The sequence below is a fragment of the Temnothorax nylanderi genome, unplaced genomic scaffold, assembly GCF_030848795.1.
Source record: "Temnothorax nylanderi isolate EJ_2023f unplaced genomic scaffold, tnyl_v1.0 TNYL_tig0026_pilon, whole genome shotgun sequence".
Taxonomy (NCBI): Eukaryota; Metazoa; Arthropoda; class Insecta; order Hymenoptera; family Formicidae; genus Temnothorax; species Temnothorax nylanderi.
This window is the reverse complement of record NW_027249088.1, coordinates 115,587-140,186: the sequence shown is the minus strand read 5'-3', so window position 1 is coordinate 140,186 and position 24,600 is coordinate 115,587. Positions and strand designations below refer to the sequence as shown.

Below are 24,600 nucleotides of genomic sequence, written 5' to 3'. Positions count from 1 at the left end.
AAAATTCCGCACAATACAATATCGGAAGGGATCTTGAAACAATCGCCGTTTCGACGAGTTCAATATATCTCATCACGTCCCGGTGGTATCTAACAAGTCTTTTTTGATTAATGATGATTTTTCCATTAAGTAAAGCTATTCGTTTACTCCGTGGAGCCCGTTATTACGCGGGACGTTCGACTTCGAGATTAATATTTGCCTGAAATTATATTGATATTAGTATTTATTTATATCTTTTAATTAAAAACCGGACTGATTGCGTGTGACTAATTGAATCCAATATTATACGTGCCGCAAATACGGGAAAATGCCGTCTTATATGTCAACTTTCGCGAGGGATGTAGATCATTTTCACATGTGTCACGCGGATATTAGTTTTCTTATTTAACAGTCACGAGAGCGTGAGATATTTCGCTGAATAAAAGATGACGTCCCCTAGAAGATTCATCGAATTTCGCGAGACTGGCATGATCAAAGTTGAATCGAAAATGAGATATATTGGCGAAAATGTGACATTGACAGAATGAAAGAAACATTCCATTAGAGAGTATTATTCCAGTTAATCGCGCTATTTTATCGTCGAAACATCGAAATGCGATTAAGGATCTTGAAATCTTCGCTCGACAGGCGCTTGAAATTTATTTTAAGAATAATATATGCAAATTTCTAATAATAATTAATGAAGAGTAACGGAGAGAATCTTTCGTGATATATATCGTAAAACTTACTAGATCGAGGTAGTTTATACTCCATAAAAGTATAAAATTTGTGTCAATGTTTCATTAAAATTGACATATTTATTGTTATTATTATTATTATATTATATTTATATTTTTTTATTTATATTGTAGTATTATTGTATCATTATTATAACAATGAAGAAGAACTGCGAAAATTTAGAGAAATAGCGTGTACGTAATGAGGTAAAAAGAAAGAAAAGGAGACGAGAAAGAGGGAAAAATTAAGAGACTTAAATTAGCGGAATATTTATTAAATATTTTTAAATCGCAAATAAAATTTATATCACGACCGAGGGTATGTACAGTCGATCGATAGGACTCAGTAAGAAGGCACGTATCGTGGAAAATGCGAGGAAGGGTAATCAGGATAGATATATAGATCGCCACAACTCATTCGCTCACCCTCCCGTGACAGCAATTTTTCCGGAATATCATCGGCCTAAGTCTCTAGAACTCGACCTATATCCTTGCTTTCGTTCTACGATCGATTCGCGCGATTCCTTAGCGTTTCTTCACGTCCGTCGCGTATATGGAAAATCGTGAGAGCGCCGCGCGAGTAAATAAAGTACTTACTTGAAAGCGCAAACGCGCAATCTTCACGGTTAAATAAAAATATGAATAACAAAATATGTAAATAAAGTAAGCGGAGTAGAAATTCTCTCTCTCTCTCTCTCTCTCTCTCTCTCTCTCTCTCTCTCTCTCTCTCTCTCTCTCTCTCTCTCTCTCTCTCTCTCTCTTTCTCTTTCTGTACCGGTAGGAATTTTAGAAAACTGTTTCCATATTCAAAATTTTGAATACATTTTGAATACAAAATTTTGAATGCAATTTTTTATCTCTAGAACTTTTTATCCAATAGTGAAATAGAGATTTTTTTCTGCTACAATTCCGATATTCAATGAATTTCTGAAATTTTTCGACAACCGTAACGTAATTGATTTAATAAATAAAAATTAAACAAATAATACATAAATATGAAATTGATGAACTTTGAGTTGATGATGTTAAAAATCGAGAGGACGCGGATCTTTGACGGTCGATAGCGAGTACGAACGTGCAGCTATCAAGTTGGCAGGCTGCGTGAAGAATCGAAGAGAACCGTTATACGAGGTGAAGTCGTCCGAGGAATAGCCGCGAGTAATCTCTCTGGTGCAAATAGTTCCGACTGTCTTCCGTATATAGATTATAGATACATATAGCTACATATTCCCGATGTTCTCGAGAGGTTCAAAACAAAAGGCTGCCGAGAATGAGTACTAGTCGGGTCAGGCAAAGAGACGTGAGGCTCGTTGAAGATCTCACGAGATCTTGAAGAGTTGAAAATTGAGTGTCATTAAAAATTTTCAGAGATCGCCAATTTTTATTCTACGAACTGAAATAGGTTTTCGACCAACTTTCAATTTCAGCCTTAAATTGATTCTCGCGTTTCTTCGATGTTCTATTATGGGTAGTATAAAACCGCGCGTTGCGGCCTGTCGATTTAGAAATTTATATTTCAAAATTGACTCTCACGTTTTCATTAACGGCGCTAATTTAAGCCGAAAATTTCCGCGATTTTATCGCATTAAAGTTCAACCGTAAAGTTCATTCCCGCGGTTTAAAATTGTTCAATTTTGGATTCGCAGACTTGAAACGACGACGTATTCGATATATTCGAGCTGTTTTAATCCTCTTGCTTGGCGTCATCTTACGCCGGCACTTGAGAGAGAAATAGAATGACAGGGATAGAGAGACGCTTAATTTTACATGCGCGAATATATCCGCTTAGTGTTTGCTACTCCAAACCAAACGAGCGTCAAGCGTATTAACCGAGCAATGATATTCCCTTGAATCGTTTACCCTGCGGATCAAAGAGCGCCCTTCGGCGGTGCTTCAGCGTGATGGCGTACAACGTGATTTATGTGGAAATATGAAAGATCGCAAATATTTGGCAAGAACTACGGTGTATCTTTATTAGCTCACTTTAAATAATCTATAATTCGTACAAAAGACAGAGAGAGAGAGAGAGAGAGAGAGAGAGAGAGAGAGAGAGAGAGAGAGAGAGAGAGAGAGAGAGAGAGAGAGAGAGAGAGAGAGAGAGAGAGAGAGAGAAATCAAGATAAAATTATGTAGAAAAACATTTAAAGAATCAAAAATACACATATACATAAAAAATATGTTAAAATATATTGAAATACATGGCATGGAAAAGATTATAAATGGAATTCTATTCTGAAATAGCTTGTCTAAACTGAACTTTATAAAAGAATCATGTCATTTGAACGTTTATTTTATAAGAGCATTCCATAAAACATAAACTTTCGGAATGCATTTTATGTAACGGCCATACATTAACCCTTACTTGCCACACTTCTGTAGAATCACGTACTTGCCACACTGGGATGAAATCTACCCCAGCGACAAAAATTGTTATAACAAATAAGCTATTCAATATTTTAACTTGCCAAATTTTTTAGAACTTCTTAAGAGCTTACTTTTAAAAGTTATGTAGGTTATATAGCCAAAAATTAAAATTATGTATGATAAAAAAATTAAAATAGACTAACGGTCCCGGCGTAATGCTACTGGCTTGAAGGGATAGTGGCATGTTCGAACTATTGACAGATGTCGCTATAGACCCGCTCCCCGTAGGTTTAGGTACTTAAAATTAAGGGAATGGTCGTGGGGTTGATTTGCACCCCAGTGTGGCAAGTAAGGGTTAAAGACAGTTTATTAGTAAAACCTCATTAAAATTTCTTGACATCTTTCTTCCTTAATTAACGGTGATTATAAGAGTTTATAAGGGATTATAAGAGTTACAAAAGTGAATAAACCTTGGCAAAATGGCACGGGCGGTGAAAGGGTTGAGAAGCGCTGATAAATGGAAAATCGCTAATAGCGAAAGGGATGAGAATAGGCAAGATAACAGCTGATTTCGAGCACTGTCCGTCTTCCGGCTATTTGCGCGCAGATTTAGGGATGTTTCACGTTTTACCCTACTTTCTTTAATCCCGTTGAAAGTCGGGGCTAGCGCGCCGAGGATTGACGAAACCGTTCCTATTAAGGTCAGTCGTAAATATCAAATGCATTCGCACGATTACTCGGTGGAGACTCGGGGATTTGGAGAAAACTGTTAATTGAGATGATTCTTTAATTGCTCGTTTTTGCTCTCGTTCTCACCTCCGGCAAAGAGTATCTGATTGCCACGTATCGAGACGGTAGGCGTTGAAGCGTTCGCGAATCTAAATGACGACCGAGGAACGAAGTTCTAATTTATTCTGTATCTTTCGAGCTAATTTAAACTTGTGTTTGAAGTGGAATTTTTAATTCGGAGATCAAACTGCGAATTATATATTTTGAAAGTTAAAACGTTTCGAACTTATATCTGCACTGTTAAAGGTTAGAGGATGAAATTTGAACAGATAAGATACTTTTTCTTCGCCAGTGATTGAGTAAAGGATTTTGTTTGATAGATGAAATTTAAACCAATACCATGAGTTAGATTTATTTTGTTATTTTCAACTACCATGTGCGTCAAAATTTATTAGTTTGAAACAAAATAGGATTATTTTAACTCCATTGGTTTAGTCAATTTAACATTGTTTTAGTTAAATTAACTACATATTGAGTAGGAGCAGTGGCGACCTATGGAATAGTTAAAAATTGCTCAAAATTGAGTATAATTTAACCCTATGAATTTAACAGTGTGCGGTTCTATTAAATGTTATTGTTGATTGGAATGTATAGACCTGAATTTTGAGATGTTTAAAAACTTAAATTGCCGGTTGCTTATCGAACCATAAAGTTTATAAATGATAAACGTGTAATCAATTTTTTCTTAACAGATATTCTGTAACATTATCACATTTGTCGTAAATCTTAGGCTTGAACGCGAAGTAATCACGTTTCGTGCATCATAATTAAATTCTATAATCTTGTTCCTCTGGCAAGATAAAATAAATATATTAACTGGATTAAAATTAGCTGAAAATAGAGATTTATTCCACGCATTTTAAAGAAAGATCTTTAACTATAAGGCTTAATTTTCCGAGATATTTTAACAAGATATGTAACACACATATATTGGAATAAAATTTATTCTGCAAATGCGAGAACGCATATTGCAAATTTTGGACTAAAATTGATAGAAGAAAAATAGGAGAAGTCAAGGCTATCAGGGTCAAACGCAGATCGTCGTGCGTAATATCATGCAGTAAACTGATTTATTAGTCGTCTTAATACATTAATCCGTACGTTTCAGCTCAGCTTTGAGCCATCTTCAGCGGTTGATCCTACCGCTGAAGATGGCTCAAAGCTGAGCTAAAACGTACGGATTAATGTATTAAGACGACTAATAAATCAGTTTACTGATATTACGCACGACGATCTGCGTTTGACCCTGATAGCCTTGACTTCTCCTATTTTAATCTCAAGGGTCCTCATATTACTTTATTTGATAGAAGAAAAGTCGAAAAGAGAAGCAACGAACCAATACGTCGTGATTTCTCACGTTTTAAGAAATAACGGCGCTACTTTCTCGTATCTTCGGGCTAACGGAATCGGGCCTTTAGAAGAGTATAGGCGCTAATGGAACCGCCAGAATTAGAAGATATCGTGGTCGACGTTGAGAAGCTGAGCGGCGGGAGGTTCGAGGAAGTAAGTTAGAAAAGTTGGACTTACTTTGAGGGCCTCCTCGTGGGTTACCGCGCGAAAGGGTGTGCCGTTCACCTCCAGGATGGTGTCTCCTGGCCTGAGTCCAGCCCGTTCGGCCACCGAACCCTCCTCCACCCTCGAGATGTAGACGCCCACCCCTGAAAACAGTTCGCAGACTTTCCATCAGCCTGGTAAGCTGCTTCTACCGCTGCACCACGATCGGTGCCAGCTAAAACCTTCCGCCCATGGCGCGATAAGCTGCCCGAACGAATTTCACGAAGCAATCCTCGTCACCCCGTCCCCCTCCTCTCGCGAGATGATTCAGTTTAATAGAAATTTTATCTTTAATGAAAAAAGTAGATTCCCATAACACATAAATAATATTTTGTGACAACGCAGATTCTTTAATATTAGGAAATTATTTCTATAAAAGTCAGTAATAGAATCTTTTATTATACTAAATATATATTTTTACTGATTATTAAATAAGTAAATTAATGTTTACGAAATGACGAAAAGTGATATAAAATATCTTGGAACGTATGGGTGATATTTTAGCGACAGAATTGTCATGGGAAAATATTAATGCGGGGCTTACACACGTTTAACGTAATTTCTCTCAAATCAATCGATATATTATAAATTGTTTAACATAGAGGATATTTTAATATGTAAAGACGCGCGCGCGAGAGGGACCTGTTGGCTGGCATATGACAAACAAGTTGAAACTTTTGGCAAACTTCCCCGATATACTTGTTGAACGGGATGTAATAAACGCCATGGGCAGAAATATCGTGAAAATAAGAGAGGAAAATGAAAAACGAAATGTAGATGCATTTCAAAGTATGAATATCGGTAGATGTGTGCTTGTGTGTGTATGTGTGTCTCCATGTAACACGATGCACGTGTGTGTAAGTGTATTTGTGACAAAAAAAGAAAGGCACATGCACTGATTTTTTGAAGAATCGAGAGGAAGTGCGATCGCATCGCATGATGTGCTCGCCTATGCAATTATGAGATATCGATATTGCATATTGTGCGCGTGCGTGTGTACGTGCATGTATTCTGAAAAGTATTTTTCATCTCTCTGGAAAAAAAAACGATAATCGATAGCAGTCGATGGAAACTATCTTTTAAGCCGGACCGCAGATTATTCGTGAATTTTTAAACGCGCGCGAGGACAATGAAATCTGTACGGTTAAATAAAAAAAAGGAGAGAAAGGAATGTTTTTGTGACGTAAAATAAAAGCGAGATTTTTTATCGAATTGGAGACGTTAATTCTCTTTGTAACATAATCCTCTAAAGTTGTTGTTCTATATTTGTACATTTATGACTTTTATTTCCATGCACGATTTGCGCTTTTTTCATGAAAAAAAGTTTTAATGTGACACTTCAGTATACCTTCCTTTACATATACATATTTATAATAATCTCCTTTATAAGAGGCAATTTATCTAAATAATTAATTATCATAAATAAACAAATTATTTAGATATAAACTGTGATCGAAATAAATCAAGCATAATGATTATAAACATAAAAAAACGTAAAAAAATTTATATGTATGTGATTCAAACTTTTATTAAAATTAAAATAAAAAATGTAATGTTTTCATCTTCCGTGTGAACGTTTAAATTACTTTTTGGAGACATGTTCGCGTCTGAATGATATACTGAAACATCCAGTAGCGTGTGTGTGTTTGTGATTCGTGGCGAAGCAAGAGGAAACGTGATGACACATCGAATAGCGCGCTCAAACTGCGTTTGTGCAGTTCATGCGGCGTCGTTTATTGAGTGTTGTGCCGGGAGCAGATTATCGGATCTGAGGTTGACATAATTTCTGAAGCGACACGAAAAAACAAATCGAGACGAAAATAGTCGGCGCGTAATTACTTTCCGTGTCGCCGAGATAACATCAAAGAGATGACACGAAGACAATTAATCGAGAATTTTGAACAAATATTTATATTTACTATTGGACTCCAATGTCATTTGCTACCTGTTAATATAGGGTGTTTCATGCGAATAATTGAACTTCCCGCGATCCTTTCCTATATTCTTTTCTTACAGTCATATTTCATTTATCAAATTTTTAATAATTTTGACAGGAATATAATATTGGCTCAATAAAAATTCGATTGAATAAAAAGTTACGGTAATGTTCGAATTTTCGACGGCAAACGTCTCTCTCTCTCTCTCGATAATCACGCGCAGAATTGAGATTGAGCTGAAGTGGAGTTTACCTCAAGTTAGTGAAAGAATGGGGAAGTAGAATTATATCCGTTTTTCCAATCATAATTAATCACGATCCAATTAACCGTCCGTATTCATTTTTTATTTTGAATTGGGAGCTTGTTTTTTTACATTTAAGAAAGCACGGTAATTAAAACTCGATTAAAATTTTTCGCACGGAATGGAGCTTCGAAAAAGCACCTTGTATATACAAGCTTTAATTGTACGGCAATCCAAATTACAGAGAAATATTTATCTCCATTCAATTTAATATATTACTGAATTAAATTTATCAATTATAAATGCTCGACGCGTTCCATGTCATCCTGAACATTCCCGCTTTACGCGAAGCTTTGTGACCGACGGCAGTGTATTATACGAGTAAACTTTCCTTTACTACGCACTCATACGCTCTCTACACGCATATGCAATTGTACAACATTCATGCAACAAGCTGCCAAGTCTAGAGAGAGGAAGCTTTCTGACAGATACTCGGTGGTGCGATGGCGTTATAAACCCTCCTTTCTCTCGTTGAGTTACCTGACTGCGCTTCTGGTATAGAGAAACAGAAAATAAGAATGATACAACGCAAGTTGGCTTATTCTCGATCTCAGCCGGTCGATCGCGAATACGATGGCGAAATCCCCAGGAAGCTCTGCGTCGGATTCAACAAGCTTCCTTTTCGAGACGAGATAATATAACGGTGAGAAAGTTTGACTAGAGGCTCGAAATGGAACCCGTGCTATCTTATGGAGCCGCGTTTAACGATAATATCGTTATTAATCGTCACACGAGTCGACATATTAGTAACTATAAATTTTCCAATCATATATGTATACAAAATAAAATGGCTAGAAAATAAAGATCACGATGTGTATTTAAACGCGATAATATTATCAAATCTAGCAGCTTTTATGTAAAGTGGCTTTCAAAATTCCGACAGGTTTTGCGCGAAAAATATTAGATATCTCTAAGTGGGATTTAAAAATGTCGGCAATGGAAACCCCTTTACGCCCAAGGCATAAAAGCCTGATAGTGTAATGCGAAAGAGAAATTGGTGACACGAGCGAGCGCATTTTTCTCTGACTTCCCTGGGAGTTTCAGCATCGCATGAAACGGATATCAATGGCGCGATCCGCGCGGCGAGGCGAAACGGGTCTCTCGAGGGCCGCCTTTTCGGATTTGGGGTTTCACGCTCGAATTCTCGGCGATGATAAAGCTCGTCAAGCGATGGTATCAGCGCGCCTGTGTGTGCAGCATTATAGCGTGCGTGATTAAGCGTGAGATTTAACGCTCGCAGTCTCGCCGCGGGAACATCATTATAACGGACGGAGTCGCCGATTCATCGCGCTTGATTTGGCCTTTTTCTACAAGGCAACAATTTTCTAATTACAAAACTTTTCTGTACAAATTCAGAATGTTAAAAATATGTATATATTCGTAATCTTATTATACACGGTTTTATGTAATAATTTTGAAGGATTAAATTGTACGAAATATATATAAACATAAATTATTCCTTAAAAAAAATTCTGTTTAATTTTGCATTAAAGCGAACTTATTATATGCGAGCCAATTTAATATTTTTAAATCAGCATCTATAAATATTACATCGCAAGACAGTCCGATCTATTTTTGAGACTGCGAGGATTAAGAGGCTGGAGACCGTGAAACCGGATCTTGTCGCTTTTGTCACTTTAACGACTTTAAGGCAGCACTCCCGCGCATTCTTGCCTCGTCACGCGGATCCTCTGTATGAGATTTTTCTCATTTATCAGTTGCGGAATCTTTCTGGAAAACGCATAATCCGAGATCCATGTCTTGAACATATTTCAAAAATAGTAAAATTTTATTGTTAGACAAAATGTCAGGAAGAAGAATATTGAATCAAAAAGTAAACCGCTTTTATAAAAATGGTGATTTTGAACTACAAATGACCCCTTTTCGTTTTCTGTAAAAATTTCATAAAAATTAAAAACATTTTGCTGTTTGTAAAAATTAATTCTATTATTTATCATAGCATAAAGAATTAACTGTAATACAATTGTATTACAATTTAAAATAAATTATCCCACATTAAAAAAAATAAATTCTGTACAAAGAAGAGTTAATCGACAAACTAAAGTAATATTTATTAATTAGCCTTTTAGCTGCTTCAAATAATAATCGTTCGCTATGTATCGGTCTCTAAGAGGCGTCATCAAAATCAGTGCCGAGCATGTAATTTACGCGTCTGATGTAAGACGCTTGTCCGGATATTAGAAGATAAAAATTTGATATCTATGATAAAAAGACTTAATGTATAACCATAAAAATAATATAATTATTGATCGTATAATATAAATTCATTGAGCGTATATGTACGCCTTCCATGCATTTAATCGATTTGTACCATGAAAGCATATATTTACGCCTTTCGTAAATGAGCAGCTATTTTTTTTAGATGTGTATTTACCCTTCGCAACTAAAGGTTTAACGCGCGAAGCTTTCATTTTTATTTCTTTTTATGAATGAATTCTCCAGAAAGATTAGGCAAAAAACGACACGGACCCCGGTCGTCGGATTCCCGGCGCAATCGCGCTTCGATGGGTCGATAGCTCGTTATCGCGTCGACCATCGAACGGCAAACCAACCGGAGTTTCACCCTCGCAAAGAGGAGAAAAAAAAGTAAGAGGAAAGGGGGAGAGTCTGTGCAAAACGTTCCTTCTCTACCGAAATACCGTGTGCAAACAATCGTCGCTGTAGCGGAAAACGATGCTTAACGATCGTGAAAATGTTCCCCCCCCCCCCCCGCTTTCGAGTATCGTCCTCGCGACGAGAAAATTCATTTTCCACTGTGGTCATCAAAATCAATTAGAATCCCCACGTATTATAAATACACAGGACATTCACAATTTAATTGTAGAGCAGAGAGAAAGAGAAAAGGACAGTAATTATTTTAGGATCAAAAGTATTGATTCCTTGAATTTAATCATCAATATATAAATTTAACCGGTTTATATAAAAATTTCAAACATTCTGTGATTTTAGAGAGAAAATATGAAATTAGATAAATCAACTAAAAAATCACATTCTTATAAATTTGATATATGTAATTAATATAGGTATTATTAAAATATAATCTGTGTGAAAAGTAAGAATATATTTGATAATCTCAAATCGAAATGTCATAGATTTCTTTTTCATATCGTTAGTTCATATCGAGTTATATGTATTGGAGTACTGAAAAAGTTTAATATCAATATATTTCATCGCGAGGACAAGACGGATGCGCAAGGACGATTCGCCGATTTATGCTGAAGCACGTACAAGCGCAAGGTGTCGAGACACGATGTGGGTGCCAACCGTGGGTGACTTAGGCACGCAGCACGAGAAAAAGACAGTAATCAAAGAAACGAGTTGGCAACGATAAGTGACAAGCGAGTCATCTGGCAAACCGATCGCTTCGTAGAACCTCGATATCGCATAATAAAGGATCTAAAGATTAGATTACATATTAGTCAAGCTATTGATAGATCAACAGACTGTTGAACGTTGATAAAGTCTATTCTTAGACCGTGCCGACGCCGACGTATTGCACTTTTTTAATAGTACAGCTTATTGGAATCGTAAAATTTCTACGTGTCTAGAATCTTTGTTTAAGAATTTCTACTTATCGAGGAGATACGCGTTTACAGCGTCAGAAATGGTGCCATAAAACTGAGGAAATGATTTGCGATAGTAAAACCAAGGTAATAGTCAAAGTTTATTCGAGGTACTCTAAATATAGATGTTTGTTATCACAGATTATAATTTACCTTTTTAAAGAGAAAAGAAATCTCTAGATAATTTACAGTACCGAATATGACGTCGCAAGAGAGTTGCAGGTTAAAGACACCAATGTGATATGAGAGTTGGCACCGTGCGGTTTATCCCGCACGGTGCCAGAGAGAGAGCTGTATATTCGAGTTTATCATAGCTCGTGTTCTCGCGCGATTTCTCGGTAGAACGAATTTCTACCGAGCCGGAGAAAAATCCCCGAGTGGCGGAAGCCGGTCGAGTTCTTTACAGTTAGACGACCCGAAGGATCTCGCGGCGGCCAGACGACTCGCGGTGCATTCAGCGACACTGTACGCCACGGCGCGCGGCGCGGCGCACGGACGCTCCAAGGTGAGGCGTAAAAATTCGACTTGAGGAGTGCGGAGAACTAAGAAAACTTTGAGTAGAGTTAAAAACCGTTCCTGGGAGAGAAAGTACCTCGTTCTCGAGGCACGAAGTACGGCGACGGGGGTAGCCTGAAGGTACTGCGGATCTCACCTGCGTCCTTGCCACCCTTCACGCAGATGCCAAAGCCATGGTGAGAGTCCGGCGGATCTCTCGTCATGGTGATTGTCCTTACGGTGAGCTCCTGAATACTGAGCGGCTGCGAGATCGGCGACGTGGGCGGATTCCCGGCGTTCCCGGCCTGCTGTTGTTGTTGCTGCTGCTGCGACTGCTGCGACGACTGCTGCTGTTGCTGTTGTTGTTGCTGCTGCGAGCCACCGGACGTGGTCGGCGTGCCGCGTGCCGCCGTCACGCTCGCCGGGCTCGATGCCGGCGATCTACGCTCGGCTTGACGTCGTTCCGCGACGCTGTTGCCGAACAGCCTGAAGAAGATCGAGAATTAAATTGTCATTTAATCATGTTTCATATATATGTTACATTAATAATTAAAAACCTCGTAGCAAGAATTTTGCAGGTATTCGTCAGATCGTTATTGGCACTACAAATTTTTAATCGACTATAATATCCATTTCTATCAATGCAGATTGACTTAAGGGGTTATACTACCTTGGAAATTTTTTTTTCCATATTTTTTTTTATTGGCTTAAATGATGCATAAACTGTTCAAGAATGATATTCAAAAACTATTTTGGGGATAAAGCTTTGATAAACAATTTTTATATTTTTTTTCCGAGACGACTTTGAGCGCTCCGAAACGTTTGAAAAAGCCGCTTTGCTGCGCGCAGCATTTTAAGTGTATTACAGCTCTGTTGGTAGTTTTTGCCGGTATAAATCAGTTATAAAATGCCAACGAAAGTTTAAATGCCGTCGTTTGGTCAATAGCGCCGAAAGCGATATCCAGCGGCAAAAGAGTGGTTGACATTGCTACAAACATCGCTGTAATATCATACAATTGTGGTTTTCGAGGACTGTTAGATGTTATGAGCATGCTTCAACTGAAGATTAACTCAGAATTATACAATTTTTCCATGGAAGTTGATCAACGTCGAGTTACAGCCGCAAACCGCTCAGCATCGAAAAATCGGAAAAGCGCTCGGAAAGACATTACGTCGCTTAGAAAAGAGGCTGAAGAGAAAAATACATGCTTGGAAGGGCAGTTATACGGTGCTGGGATAGCAGATTAAAGGTAAAAAAATTGGCAAGCCTATATTTTGAATATTTCATATAGTAAATACGTTTTGAAACTTTAAACGCGTTTTTCTCGAAACCACGTTTTTCAAATTTGCGTACATCGTAGCTCGCTCAATTTTTATTGGATTGACTTGAAATTTTAACTGTAGCTTCTTAGACAGATTATCCATCGAAGTACGTAAGGTTTTTAAGATTGATAAATAATTACATTTGCAATAAACAATTTAAGGTCGATTCTTTACCCAAAAATGAAAAAACAAAATTAAAACTGATGTCAATTCGCAAATTTTTAAAATAAAATTATAATCCTACGTACTTCGAATGAAAAACTAATGTAGATTAAGGAAAAATTTTTTTTTTGCTGTAGGTGGTGTACAGAGACTTCTACAGTGTACGCAGATTTCCTCCTCGGACAAAACATGTGTTCAAGTTACCTAGTGCCACGACGCCATTTTGTATCTTAAATTTAAATAAAAATTATTTTTGTATACCTTAATACATGTATAATAAAGTCTCAAAATTTCATTTTAATCCATTGAGTAGTTTTCGAGAAAAAAATTCCCAAAGAAGGGTTCATTATTCAGTGCGCCAAGGTAGTATAACCCCTTAATCTCGGTTCAACTCACTATTCATCCTTCTCTAATTCTAACAATTAACCGGATTTAAATTTAATTCAAAGTTAATCTACATTGGTAGAAATGGGGGGCCAAAAATCCATGGTACCAAATGTTTCTAGAGAACGAAAGATTTGCGAGTTAGAATTGTATACAAAATAAGCCGCAAGCACTACAAAACGAATAAAACGTCTCAAAGAAAAGGTGTGTCGTGCCGGGTACAATCTCCGAAAGTGATTTGTGTAACCGATTTTGATACACATCGGACGCGTACGGTCACGGAAGGGCACCTTTTGTCATTGACATTATCGCGGAGAGGGGGCGTCGTACCTGAGCACTTGTTCCGGGGAGATGGCACCGGTGCCGCCGGTGGTTCCGCGACCCCGGTGCGATCTGTAGGGGGTCGCGTGCGAGGAGTGATGATGGGGCGCGCTGGGCGGCCTCTCGACGATGGTGTAGCTGGTGCCGGGCGGGCTGTAGTAGCCGCGGTGCTGGCCGCCATGATGCCGACTCGTGGTGACGGGCTCGAGGTCCTCGGCCTCGTAGTAGCCGCCGGTGCCGCTACGCACGTGGTGAAAACCGTCGGCACCGCGCAGGAAGGGCGTCCGGCTGCTACCGCCCCACTGCAGCTCCTGCAGCTCGGAACCGTAGTCCTCCGTGCTGCTGGCCATGCCTCGGCTGGCAATCAGCTCCTCCTTGGTCACACCTGCCGGACAACAAGCGAGCACGCGATTGCGGAATCGATCACCATGGCGAAAGATACGCGGACGAGTCGCCGGAAAGCTCAATTTGTTTTAGTGGCAGACGAACCGCACGCGTTGCGTTTCAGTAATAGGAAAATTTTAATTTGGGAAATTTTAATTGAGAAAGAAAGTGAGAGAGAGATTGCAAATTATATCTGGTTTGATTAAAGCTTAATTTAATTCACATTTTTTAATTTAATAAGTTTGTTTGGAATAGAATTTAACTTTGTTTATAAAAATATTTCGCGTAACATTTGAAATTAAATTCTAAGAATTGTCTTTTTTTTTTTTGAACATTTTTATATTTATGATAATTTTTATAATTAATGATAACTCAATAGGATTCAATTTTGTATAATTTTTTAAATTAAAATTAAAATTAAAATCTAAGAATTTCCTTCTTTTTCCTCTGTATGATTTTATATTTTAATAATTGATAACATGAAGTTCATAATAACAAAAGTTTTTAATGTGACCTGCTAATGGACCACATGTACAGTTGGTAATAAAAAAGTTCCAGGGAAAATTAGTCATACCGAAACTTTCGGATATAAAAATTTTAGGGTAGGCAGCTTTGTCGAAGAATACTTAATGATTTTTTTATGTCCCTCCAGAAGAAAAACCTTTGCGCTTTTACACATTAATCTATACTAATATATAAAATTCTTACGGGTGGTGTGTGTTTGAACGTTATTAACTTAAAATATTTTAATGTTTTTTATTTCACAGATAATTTGGATTATTTTACATACATATTTTGTCAAAATTTAAGAATTTTTTTGGGCGTAAATCTTTTTTGTGAAAATTGTAATTTTACATTTTCCGTTTCTTAGATATGGTCCTTCTTAGAGCAAAACTATGAATGTGCAAATTTTTACTTTTTAAGTAAAGAAGTGGGGTGAATGTTTTAATGTTTGTGTGTAAAATAATAAAATTTAAATAATAATAAATAAATAATATCTTTTTTTGGAAAATTGTAATTTTGCATTTTCCATTTCTTAGATATATTATCCTTTTTATAGCAAAAAAAAACCATGAGAATGTGCAAATTGTTGTAGGAAGAGGAAGACAAAGAGGAAGAGTTTGCCGACGGGAAAAGTTATAGATAAGTGTATTCTTTTTGAGAAATTTTATATTTTATGAGTTGGTACAGGTTTTATCAAAGATAGTTAGCTATAATATACTGTTTGGTAAAGAGTTGATTATTGAATCCAAAATACGACGCTTTAAGAATTTTAGAAGAAATTTCCTTTTTTCACTACTTTTTTGGCGGTAAATAATTATAGGTATTTATTTTGTTGTCATTTAATTACTTTGTACATTTTTTGAAAATGCCCAAAGCAAAAAAATCACAACTTTTCCGATCAACGGAAACAATTATAAAAACAATAATATATCTAACTAGCTGGTTACCCGGGTTTCGCTTGGGCGTCGTTTTTCTTCAAACGACTTCATTTGTGTTTCAATATCCTTATTGTGGACAAACATAAGGAGTGTGTCGGGTGGTTGATTTAAAGACGGTAGTTTAACTTTTCCGCATGAATAACACATTCTAGGTGCTTAAGTTTTAAACTTTTTTGCTTGACAATGATCACATATTGCATCCATTTTCCCAATTATTACTCTCGGATGAAATTGATATTCGTAATTTGAATCATAACTAAATGCCACTAATTTCAAATCGGACCGCATAAATGTTTTCATGGATTGAACATGTCGTAACCGGTCTTTTTCTACTCGAGTTTCACACTATTGAGTCATTTCCGCTTTTCCGATATTTCATTTACCGATCAGCGACATCATCCCTTGGTTTACCCGGGCGTTTTTTCGGGAATTTCGAGATTGCTCGCTCGCGATGTACACAGAACCTCGATATTTCACTTTCCGATTACTGACTTTATCCCTTGATTTTCCAGGGCGTTTTTTAATTGAAAAATCGAGGTTCTGTGTACATTGCGAGTGAGCAATCTCGACGTCAAAGAAAAACGACGCCCGGGGGAAGCCCGGGTAACCAGCTAGTAGGGGAGAATGGGGGAATTGCAGTTAGTAAGAATTATTTCTTATTTTCTGAAAAAGAAATGTCTTTAGAACCAAAATGTATATTATTCATTTTTCACTGAGTTTGGATAAATTCTACCAAATTTGTGGTATAAATATAGGTATACATACCGTGATGTTTACGCTGTCACTCGACGTTTGCAGGCATGTGCCCGATGGTTAACAAGTGCGCCACGACTGCAATTTCCCCGTGCAAGCGACTACCGTTACCCCAAAAACCGAGTGAATTTATTATATTAAATAATAATATATTTATACAATGTCATCGTTTTAATATGGGCGAAATGGAAGCTAAAGAACCAAAAAAGTCATAAATAACGGTTAGATGTAATTTTAACTACTAAAAATTTCGCAAAACCCTTATTAAAAGTACATCGATTCTTATAAGAAAAAGGGGCGTAAAATAAGAATCACCAGATTTTTATTAATTTATGTTGGTTTAATAGGCACGGCATAATAAATTACTCGATAATCATGTATGTAAATGGATAGAGACAAAAAAAGTTTGATATAACTGTTGGATTATGTAAAATACAGGTGACCGGCATTGCCTGATGACTGTAATTCCCCCATTCTCCCCTACATTATAAGGTTAAGCAATAGCAATCCTTGACTCAAGCACCCGAAGCCGGCTTAAACGTAAAAGTCGCGGCCTGAATTTCAGGGGGATGTCGGCCAGATCGATCGAGATTCTCGTAAATAAGTCAGGAGACACCGCGCGAGTTCCCGGGAGACATTTTCATGTTGGCGAAGAAACCGCCTCGACATTCAAATGCCACGTTAACAACTGAACGTTTTATTACGGAGGCCTTTTCTCGGAAGTCGCTCTCTCCGCCAAAAACGGAAACGCAAGAATTTCTCTCGCGCGCCAATCAATGCATGTGTGTGCGAAAAATATTAATATGCGATTCTCGTCTCCTTTCCATAAAAAAAACTATGAAATTCTTTCACGTAAAAAAACTTTCATGCGCTAAAATCGTTCACGCCTTTTCAGCATGAAATTTTTCTAAGAAACCAAGGTAAGGAGGGCCCCTAAGGCCTGTTTTCGGCACCCTTCAAAATTGGACCAAAATGGCTGGAATCACTTCCTTATACACTTGGAAGTAATATTTAGTCAATTCCAGCCTAAACGGAAGTATTTAGGGTGTATACTTCAAGTATACATGGTGCATCATCGCGCCCGTAAATATTACTTCCAAGGGTATAAGGAAGTGATTCCAGCCATTTTGGTTCAATTTTGAAGGGTGCCGAAAACAGGCCTTAGGGACCCTTCTCCTTTACAGAAAAATGTCCCTGTATTTGTTTAAATCTGTATTTCGGTGCAAAAAAAGCGACGAAATATTTCCTACAGACATTGCGACGTGACCAAACCATGGTAATCTAATCGCTTACGCTTTAATTCGATCTCATTGAAATTATGATAATTAATTGCAATAATGACGATGCAATAATAACAGATACGCGACATCGCGATAATCAAACGTCAAACGTATTTATGTCGCCACTGATCGCAATAGATCACCTATCTGTTAAGGTGCCTTTTCACGTTGACGCTCGACGCTCATTTTCAGCAAGCAAAAATCTTCTGAAATAATATCTTTTATTTATATATATATATATATATATATATATATATATATATATCCATAAAATATTATTACTTGAAGATATTACTTGAAAATAATTAATATTTTACGTATTTCGAAGTCTATGTTTGATTGTACTGGGACGATTAACGACGATTCAGCGACGACGCTGAATATTAAACAAATTCAACTTTATTTCTTTGACGCTAGCGTCAAAGCGAAACCACCACGTTCACCTTGTTGACGCTCATTTTCAGCGTCTCATGAATTGGCAACTTTACTGTTGCGTGCGAATATACCTGTGTACTTAGTAGAATTTACGGATTATTAATGTCCAAACGACGCTCCAAGGGGCGCTTAAATAAGTAATTCAGATCTTTTTTTTTGGACGCGTCTTGGGTTGTTTATTGAATCGTCCTCCACGAACACATCTACGAATATATTCGCGATTTATTTTTACCCCCGCGATCGATCGTAATTTTTTTCCGTTGTTATCATCGGGCTCTGCCGTGACATGAACCGATTACGTTATCGATTCCTGCGGGGCAGGAATAACGGGACAATTAAATCCGTCGCGGGCGGAAACTTCCTTGTCGTGATTGTCGAGTGAGGATATCACCTAGATGGGATCTTTAACGTGAGGCCTGCCGTGTATGGTGCCGCGGCCGCAGTAATGACATCATTTTCTGGGATAAACCCAACTGTGACTCCCTTAATAGCCTAAGGAAGTCTTCCGTTATCGCCGGAAGAAAGTTCGAAGTTGGTCCTAGAGATAATCGCTGATAAACCGATAGCTCTATATAGGGTGTTCAACCGAGTCGGTTTTTTCACGAGTTCTTCGATCAATTTAGAGAAATCGATATTTAGAGCAGGTAAATTAACGTTGAAATAATTTCTGATGGATGAGGAAATTAATTCTGGGTAGTGTGAAACAAACTTTCTTTAAGAATAAAAAAATTAATATTGAAGTTTAATTAAGCTTATGTTTGCCAAATATGTTAAAATATAAGTTTAAATAAAATAAATTCACTTTTACTCTAGTGCAAAGCTATTAATTTGCATAAAAAAATGAAATTATTATTTCGCAAAATTAAATCGCTCGCGTTTTGCTTCATCACGCAATTATAACACGAAGTATTTCGAAACATGCGACTATAGGTACTGTATTTTACATCAGCTTCACAATAAAACACAACAGCGTTTATGTACAAATCAATACAATTTTATTACAGTTAAAACAACTGTACTTAAATGTAATTCCCTCTGAAGGGTTTTGACTATATTTTCATGCTATTTCCAAAATTTGTTATTCACATTTTATAAGTATCACATTTCGCGAAGTAGGAATGATAAAGTCGTGTTGCTCTCAGCATTCGCCTCAAGATTTAAGTCCGGTCGTTTCTCTTCCTGGCCGGGGAATACTTTAATAGTCCCGGAGTTCAAGTCGCCCCCTACGAAAGGCGAAAGGTCACGGGGGTTTCCGAGTAGGTTTAACGCGCAGTATAGGTATCTCTTAATATCATCGTCACTCCGCGCTGACAATCGAGACATTTCGTATATCGCGAGGGGCAGTCCGTGCCAACCTTGACACTGAGAAACGCTTGTTTGCCACCGGCTAGAAGAGAGAAGGAGGAGGAAGGAGGGAGTTGAAAGTCGCCCCTATAGCGGACGCTCTTGCGGGGTCACCGGCTAGAGGAGGAGGAGACGGCGAAGAGGGGTGGGCTGCGGTGAGGGCCGCTGTATCGTGTGTTCCGTCATGTACGAGGGTGGGCCGATCAATACTGCGGCTGAACACCTGAAGCCGGCTTCATTCAGTCGGCACCTCTCTATTTCATTCCCCTCGGACCCCGCCGCGTCGCGCCGCGCCGCGCGACCACTGTAACTTTGCTACTTATACTCGACGGTTATAGTATACGTACGTATACGTGCCTCGCCTCCCGCAGGGTCGCGATTAGAGGCCGCGGTAGAGCAACACGATTGCGGAGCTTATGTTAGTTGGCTCGCCGATGCCAAGATGGACTCGCTTTTTTTTCTACTTTTTAGAGAGATTCTTTCCGAGATTTACTCTCCGCCTACGTGTAAAATTCTGTATAATAGAAGGACGCGCGTCGTCGACTGGCGTATTTATATTGAAATTTAACTTAAAAAAACTAATAGAAAACTGGGAACTTACACAAACTAAAATTCTGACGACAAATAACGATGAAATACAAAGTAGGGAAAGATAAGAGAAGGTAGCAGGAGATAAATCTCTAGTTAGCATAAAATTTGAAATACGAGTTTTTAGATTGCATGTTAGAATTGAGATCGAGGTTACGTACACGTGTCAATTTTTCGAGACAAGTGTAAGATAAAGCGTATACGCGTTGATTTCCCGAGACAAATCAAGCCTTCTAAACTGAATTGCGTGTCGAGTTAAGACGGGTATTAAATTGGACCGCGTAGCACCACCACGTGCGGTTCTCGTATACGACTTAAACATTACGCGAGTCGCGCGTGTTTAGAATTCGGATGGCGTGTACGGTGTACGCGAAATGAATTTATCGAGGTATTGTCCTCCCTCCTCCCCGGGGTGGGTAATTTCGGGCGGTGGTGGACGATAACTAAAAGCGTCGCCCGACAAAAGGTAAAAGGTGGCGCAATACATTTTGCGCGCGTCGCGTCGCGTCGTCCCATTTCCTTTTAAAGTTGCGCGGCCATGCGCGCGCGTGCAATGCGAACGATATATAAAAGGGCGATTTTTCAGTGTATATCCCGTTCCCGCGGCCAATATACAATACGTATCTATCGATTACGCTTCGCGGGGGACGCGACACGACGCGAAAAAGACATTCAATGACGGTCACGTCGATAAATCGTTGAAAAAATTTACATTTCGGTCCGGCCGAGCCGACCGAGTAACGAGGACCATTTATAACGTTCCGCTAAAAGAGTCGACTGCGGCCGCGTCGCGTTTTATGCAAAACGGGACGTATCCGTCGGGCGTGCCCAAAGTAATGTAAATTTCATCAAAATGAAGTTATACATATATCTGACGCGGTGGAATAGAATTATTCCCATTTAACACGGGAGAATAACGTGTCATATATTCATCCCTTTGTCTCTCTTCCTCTCTTTTCTTTTAATTGCACGGAATATAAATTAATACCCTTAACACCTAATATTATATAAGATAAATTGTACAGCATTTTAAATATTATCTGGACAGAAAAATTTACTTTCTAAATGTCGTCGCGGTTTTTAGACAGAGAGAGAAACTCTTTTAATACGTCGCGACATTTCCGTTAGCAAAAATCGACACACTGAATTTCACAAAGAATAAAAGAGCGCTACGTGTCTATTATCCTCCGAGACTCGCGCACCATATCCGCGGTGTTGTGTTTCGGTGGCTTGTTAAACGTTCACGGATCACGAGGAATTTATTTATCGCGCCGCATTGTGTAACGGCGAAAAGGCGCGCAGCGCGCGGGAGCGAACGGGACATGAATTGCGGCGTGCGCGCTGCGCCGCCGGATGCTCCATGCGGCTCGCCGGAATCTCGAATTCGCGCTCTCGATCCTGTGCAATTGCGTTACATTCCTGTCACGTCACAATTGCCCGGCGTTGTGATTGCAGCTAATCCTTTCAGAGAGTGCGCGCTATTCTCGGCTTTTCAAGACCGCATGCGAAATAAGGACGTTGATTCTTAGATAATATTTCGAAGGAGTGCGATAACAGTATTTTCTCTCTTTCTCTCTCTTTCTCTTTTATTGAAAAAAGATCAAATGAAAAAGGACTGCGGCGGTGGGTTCTCTATATACCTATTAAATTCTTTCATTCAAGTCCCAGCTATTTAACCATAAAATCCTGCAGCGCGACCTCTTTTACTCTTTTCACTACTTTTATTACTTCTTGAGCATAATACAAAAAAAATCATTAAATCTATATTACTCATTTTTAATACAAATATTATAAACTACTTAAATATATGACTTCTATTTATGAGTTCTGCTACTTTGTCTGTCTATATATTTTATCCAGTCTGTATTCTTATAGAATGCATTTCTAATTTTTCATCTTTTATAATCCGAATAAGTCCATTACATTCTGAATATCACTCACAGATTTAATATCTTCCTCCCGAAAAAATCTATCGAGCCTCGTAGAAACGAGGCGTGTTGAATTTCGCAGTGATTCGGTCGATAGTTTGTAACTTGTTTGAGTTAATTAACAATTTTTTTATCCGCACTCTGCCACGTCACATCGAGCACGGCCGCCATCGGCTCTATTGACCGTATATACCGGTTGTTCTAAAAATAATCCCGGTTCATAGGCACCGTCTCCGATAAAGGAGCCGATCGGATACAGTTAAGTGCGCGCATTAAGGCGCGCAGCCTTAATTGCCACGTGGAATACGGAATTAACGCGGACGAGCCTGGAAAATGCGCGATTAAGGCAATCCGAGGGAGGTGTTCCAGGTAACATATTTTGTAAAATATATAGGGCAATAAAAGGCATTGCAGAGCTTAGCGCAACATAATCTAACTAAATTTTTTAGATACTCTAGACAGTCCTGAAACTGAGAAAATTAATTAAAATTAGGAGAATTTTGATCCACTTTCTCGAGGTGTTCATGGATTTTATATGATGCTTTGAATTCAATAAAATTTTATTAAATTTCCAGTTAAAGTGCAACTGAAAGAAGCATCCTTCCCACAATTCGAGTCGAGAGCTAAATCTCTGGATATATTTTTTATATTTATTTGATAAAAAATGTATGTAATTAATTTTACACTTTTAATGACTAATTTATAATAAATAAATAACAAGTTTAACTTACGCTTTGCAGCAAACAATCTTTCTACAAACGAAATCATCTGTACGTTTTAATGGGGTGAGGGCAGAAAGTGGCGTTTCGCGGAAGTTGAATTAAAAGGCGAATTCGAGAGCGAGTATATATTTAATCCGACTGTCGACTCGCCCCCGGAACTGCAATCGACGCGGAAAACGCATTCCTCCCGCAAGCGTTCGGCGGATATTGCATTCGACAGGGGTGGGGAGGGGGACGGCAAGGTGGGCGGCCCGCATGTCGCGACATGTGGAAACGACATGAATTTTCCACGGAAATTTCCGCGGAAACCGAAGCGGCGCGGCGCGGCGCGGCGCGGCGCGATCGTGATGCGTATCGGGCGAGCCGGCGCTTACTCTGTTACATACACCTGAGTCTCGTCGCACGTATGCACTCCCGCCGGCGCATAATACTGCGAGCGCAGTATTATGTTAGGTCGGGCGTGCCCTCGCGCCTCCATCTCCTGCTCCCCCTCGCCGCCCCGCCGTGAAATATTGCGACTGCAGGCGCTGCTGCGCCGCAACAGGAGACGACACTTTGACCGATATCCCCTGTCAACTGTCCTTGTTGACATCGATCGTTTGTTTAATAATTGTTACAAACCGAGCCCTGAAATATTTACGCGATGATAAGACGTTGAATTTAGAATTCTAAATGTGTGTAAATCTATAAATGAATTTGTCGATTTTTTCGTCTGACATTTGATGGAAATTGGAATTGCATTCTTTACAAATTTAGACTCCCGATATTAAATATTTCTAAAGTGTTTATTATTAATTTAAATTGATTAGCTTAGTAATTAATAAAAATATTGTGTCATTAATTATTACAAATAAGAATGTTCCATGGATACTTTGGCGTTGGGTGAAGATTCCCTTCTTTTCAAAGTTCTCACGAAAAGACTGGTAAAGATATAATTTTTAAATCGAGATACAAGTATTTTATAGACACAAATTAATTTAGATAAAATTCTTAATAGTGCCACAGGTAATAAATATTTTCATCGTGAGTTTCGTCTCTTTCGTCAACTGAAGCTTCAAGTTATTTTTCGTCACGTTAAATTTTCGAGCAGTCGCGACACGCTAACCCGATCGTAACCATGATATCATAAAGCTCGCGATTAAGGCGAGGAATTGAATAGCGCATCGGAGATGCAATCGGGGACAGAATTCACGGATCACCCGACCGAAACATGTGATCGGGCTTAATGTGTGCAAATTGTGCGCGGGTTATGCGCGGCCGATGGCCAGTATGTATACACACGTCGTCTATAAATACACCACAGGTCGTCCTATCGAACCCAGGTCGCCCTGGCATTGCGCGATTGTGCAATGCAACACGAACCGCCGGCGACGGGCGAGCCTGACCTGACCAGCCTTCCGCGTTTCGTGCAATAGCCACGTGCGTGCTATAACACAGTCACGAACGCCGACCAGCCAAGGGCACCGCTCGAGGGGGATGATTTGCAGAATTCCTCGGGGCGTCCCTCCCTCCCTCGACCCGCGCGCGTCTCTCGCGAGAACCTACTTTGCTATACTCGTTCCCGCACTTGAGTTTCCATATTTTTTAAAGAGTTTTTTTTAAGGTTTCGAAGATTGTATATACAGCTCGAACGAAACTACGAGCGAAACGTGTGTGTATATATTCAGTAGAAACAATATCAATTTCCACGCCCCGGCTGGCTCGCTCTCCGAGCGAGATTTCGGCAGCGCGGCGCTCGTCGGAGTAACGAGCTCGATGAGGTGTGAAAAGCGAATTGGTCACGAACCGAGATCG

General features: G+C 38.9%; 1 protein-coding gene and 1 long non-coding RNA gene across 4 annotated transcripts in view; one reads left to right on the top strand and one right to left on the bottom strand.

The window, feature by feature from the left end:
* The window catches only part of LOC139769949 (uncharacterized), a 190,732-nt gene that overhangs the window by 93,514 nt on the left and 72,618 nt on the right, over positions 1 to 24,600 (top strand). The gene's annotated exons all lie outside the window — the stretch shown is intronic.
* Dysc (whirlin protein dyschronic) overlaps positions 1 to 24,600 on the bottom strand; it is an 83,188-nt gene that overhangs the window by 50,765 nt on the left and 7,823 nt on the right. The window contains exons 2-6 of one of the 3 annotated variants that reach the window (XM_071701476.1): positions 16,522 to 16,610; positions 13,940 to 14,315; positions 11,838 to 12,226; positions 8,142 to 8,153; positions 5,397 to 5,527 (exon numbers count right to left, since the gene is read on the bottom strand). In XM_071701476.1, the coding sequence (XP_071557577.1) occupies positions 5,397 to 5,527; positions 8,142 to 8,153; positions 11,838 to 12,226; positions 13,940 to 14,280 (873 nt within the window). In that variant the 5' untranslated portion in view covers positions 14,281 to 14,315; positions 16,522 to 16,610. Of the gene's footprint in view, positions 1 to 5,396; positions 5,528 to 8,141; positions 8,154 to 11,837; positions 12,227 to 13,939; positions 14,316 to 16,521; positions 16,611 to 22,815; positions 22,976 to 24,600 lie in introns of those variants that run through there. The other 2 variants (XM_071701473.1, XM_071701475.1) reach the window with 2 other exon arrangements.